General features: G+C 46.3%; 1 protein-coding gene across 1 annotated transcript; it reads left to right on the plus strand.

Annotated features, from left to right (window-relative positions):
• Positions 1-7: 7 nt before the first annotated feature.
• LOC104069523 (homeobox protein Hox-D10-like) lies at positions 8-1897 on the plus strand (the record flags this gene model as incomplete). Its single annotated transcript, XM_009576729.1, has 2 exons — positions 8-224; positions 1623-1897. Coding segments are annotated over 2 exons (492 nt in total), but the record flags the coding sequence as incomplete, so codon positions are not given.
• Between the last annotated feature and the right edge of the window lie 2051 nt (positions 1898-3948).

Raw genomic sequence — 3948 nt, forward strand, 5'->3', positions numbered from 1 at the left:
GGCTGCCCCCTTCCCTCCGCAGCCCCCCGGCCGCTTCCCGACGCCTCCATCTTTGCCTCCCGTCCCGGACGCGGGGAGGAAGGAGGACGAGGAGCGCTCCCCCAGCCCCTTGGCGTGTGTCTCCCAGAGGGAGGACGAGACTCAGGCTTCATCTTCCACCGCAGAGGAGCTCTCTCCAGCTCCGTCAGAGAGCAGCAAAGCTTCTCCCGAGAAAGAGCCCGTAGGTAAGCGAATCATGATGATGATGGTGATGGTGGTGGTGATGATTAAAAAAAAAAAAAATAAGGAAAAAAAGCAGTTGAGGATCATAGTGGCATCGCGATGCGAAAGGAGGATCCCAGCTGCCCCGCGGGGCTGCCAAGAAGTGCTGCTCAGACTGACCTTCTGAACTTTGTAATATTCGGGCATGGGGTTGCCGTAAAAATTAATGTCCATCCTATAGTTTAAAACGCTTAGAGCCTCCGCTCTGGGCAACTTTAGCCCGCATGCTGCTTAAACATATAGAAAAACAAGATCAATGTTTCCCCTGTGATGTGAAGGTGCCTACCAGATAACAGAGATGTTTGTAAAGCATCCAAAATAAGCAATAGGCAGTGCCAATAAATAAACCTATTAACGCGGTAAGTTATATTTTACGATCCAGAATGCTTTTCGGAATAACAGCCGCGCTGAAATGTGCCATCTATGAACTGCTATCAAATTAGACTGATGAATGCACCGCGAATATCCTTCAGCGTCTACATTAGATAACAGGGTTGTTATTTATTCATTTGCTTATTTATTTCCCTGTCGGGTCCCCGTGGTAAAAAAATAACTCCCCTTCCCTGGGCGGCAGACTTTTCAGGCGCTTCTCTCCAGCCGCATTTCAGAAGCCCTGTTATTCTTTCAGGCGCCCCGTTGGAAAATAATAAGATCAAAACAAAAAAGAAAACGGAAAACTACTAGAGAGCCAACCCCAAACCACGAACCACTCCGAGCCGTCGAGGGATTGGTGTTACCTCTTTCCCAGCCGGTTCCACTGATAGGAATAAACACCCTGCAACGGGGGATTTTTAATATTTTTTCTTTTTTTTTTCCTCCCCCGAAATGGTTGGAAAAGAGAGGGCCGGGGCGAAGCTCCCCGGGAAGGCAGGGGCTGGAGGCGGGGAGGCTCCGGCTCCCCAGCTCACCTTGTTTTCCGCCTCCAGAGCACACTTAACAAAGTTCAGATCCGCAGGCTTTGTTTTTTTGGAAGCAGGTGCCTGGTGGGGGGAAATAAGACCCCAGGCCGTTCACCAAGCCGCCCCCCAGTAACAGTGGGCTCGGAGCGGCCGAGGGGGAGAGGGTAAAAGCCTGTTTTGGGGGGTCGGAGATGAACTGCCCAGCGGGGCACGCTGCCCCGCCGGAGGCTGTCCGGAGCTTTTTGAGCAGTGGCAGATTTTCCCGGCCGGCTCCAGGGTCTTTGGGAAACCGCTTTGAAGCTCTCCCCCCAAGGACACCCCATATTCCACCCCCCCGCAGCTGGCGGAGCGAGCCCGCCCCCCCCCCCCAACACACACACAGATGCTCCTTCCACCCTCTCCCCCCAAGCTCTTTGCCTCCTACCCGCTGGTAACGTCCCTTTTTTACTTTCTCAAAACTAGGCAATTCAAAAGGAGAAAATGCAGCAAACTGGCTCACGGCAAAAAGTGGCAGAAAGAAACGGTGCCCCTATACCAAGCATCAAACTCTCGAGCTGGAAAAGGAGTTTCTATTCAATATGTACCTGACTCGTGAGCGTCGCCTAGAGATCAGCCGCACAGTCCACCTCACAGACAGACAAGTTAAAATCTGGTTTCAGAACCGCAGAATGAAACTGAAGAAAATGAACAGAGAGAATAGGATTCGGGAGCTCACAGCCAACTTTAATTTCTCTTGATGAACCTATAAGCACATCTTTATGGTTTAAAGAGCCAGTGTCATTTTCCTAGGCTGTAGTCATCCGCACCTGTATGGATTAACGATTTTAGACGTTCTCAATATGTCCTTAACCTCTTAAGAGCTACTTTGGGGTGGGGTGGGAGGGCGGACTAAAGCCACGCTAATGCACAAAATGCCGTGCGTGACCCTCCCCGCTTCCTTCAGCCTTCCCCGCGGCCCATTTATTCCTTTAAGCTTGGAAACACAGAAATACCATTTCAGGAGCTGCAAATATCTTTCCCCCCGTATCTCTCTCTGAAAAGTAAACAAGCTCGGTTAAAGGCGCATTGTTTTAAATTATAAGCGGTGTAACTTGGACTGTACGTAGCTGCAGAATGAAGATATTTAAGCCTTGCCATATTTCTATATATTGGGAGCTTCCCCCCCTCTGTTTTCCTTTTCTCCCCCCTCCCCCCTTTTTCCTTCGAAAAGCGGGACTTACAATAATGAAATGCAGGCATCTTTTAAAAGGGCTTCATGGGAACGGGTGTTAAGAGCGATTCTTTTTTTGCTTTACCTTTAAAGTCAGTATTACACCTTTAAAATTGGCCAGGAAAATGAAATATCTTCTCTTTAAAGGTATAAAAGAGTTCGTGTTGCTCATGGACTAAATTATGACACTTACCTCTGAATTTCTCTCGCTCTTTCTGGTTGTAGATATTTACTTAATGTAGTTTTGCTTAAATATGTGGAATTAGTGATTTTTTTTGGTCTATAAGTAACGTTACCGTTGGTAACGCATGACAAGCACAGAGAAATTCCCCCTTGAGAAGAAAGTATTCACTTTTTCCTCACTGATTTCACTGAAAAGTATATATCCTGAATATCAGAAGGACTTTCTGAGCCAGAGTCTGAGATTGCGAGGGAGAATATGTTCGTCCTCCTTTATACTGTGAAGTTACATACATTAAAGGGTCAAACATATAGGTGAAAAAATTAAAAAAAAAAAAGAAAGAAGGGGAAAAACTATAAATACAGATATGTATAAATGTCTATTATTATTAAAATGCCGATACTGTTTTAAGCAAATGCATTCTATCGTTATTATAAATGTTAGTTCTAGCTATATTTAGTTCTTACCTTAAATCGGAATAAATTAATATTGTAATGCTGCTGTGCGTGAAAAAGACGATGTTTATGTTCTCATAGAAGAATAAAAAACCGTGGAATGAATCCTTTTAATTTTACCTCTTTTTGTGACTGTTTATCCTCAGGTTCTACTTTATGTCTTCGAGAACTTTTACAACAGGAATAGTTGCCTAAACCCCCTGCAATTACTTTAGGAATCTATTTAAATATTACCTAGACGGTCGTAATTTGTCTGGGCCATATAGCGATGGTGCTCTAAGGTTTGTCGGCTTTTGTTCAGTTTTATGACTTGCTAGTATATCTGGATTGTTGCTGTCTTGAACGAGTGGTTTCAGTTGACTGAGGAGCTGCATAGACTGAGGAAGCAAATTACTATTTCTCGAGGGTAGGGAAATGATTTTTTTTTTAATTTTAATCAAACACCTACAAGTGTGCGGAGATCTTTAACTCCAGAGGACAGTGACAAAATTCTAGCTTTATCTCAGGGCGGAGAAGAAATCGTAAAGGTGAGCGCATGGGGAGGGGGGGACACCAGCCTCGCCTCCCTGCCAGCCCCTCCAGACAAGGCTATCCCCTACCTGGCTGCATGTGGAAGAGCTTATTTCACCCAGCCTGCTTTTTCTGCATCCTCCCTTCCTTGCTGCATGTTTAGCTAATAGAGTCTTGCACAAAGGGAAGGCAAAAGGAGGGCTGGGAGAAGAGCGACAGCTAATGCTTCCTTGCAGGGTATGTGTATGGCGGGAGGCGGGGGACAGACTTTGAACCCGGGCTTCTTGAGAGCCGTTAGCTTTTCATGATGTAACATTGTCGTGCACGGCCTTTTTCTTCCCGACTGCATCTGCATGGAGAGGCGAAAGCTGCCCGTGGGGGAGGTTGTTATTATATTTCTCTCTTATTTTCATTAACCCACCGGAGGCTGGC

Source organism: Fulmarus glacialis, unplaced genomic scaffold, assembly GCF_000690835.1.
Source record: "Fulmarus glacialis isolate BGI_N327 unplaced genomic scaffold, ASM69083v1 scaffold26704, whole genome shotgun sequence".
Lineage (NCBI taxonomy): Eukaryota > Metazoa > Chordata > Aves > Procellariiformes > Procellariidae > Fulmarus > Fulmarus glacialis.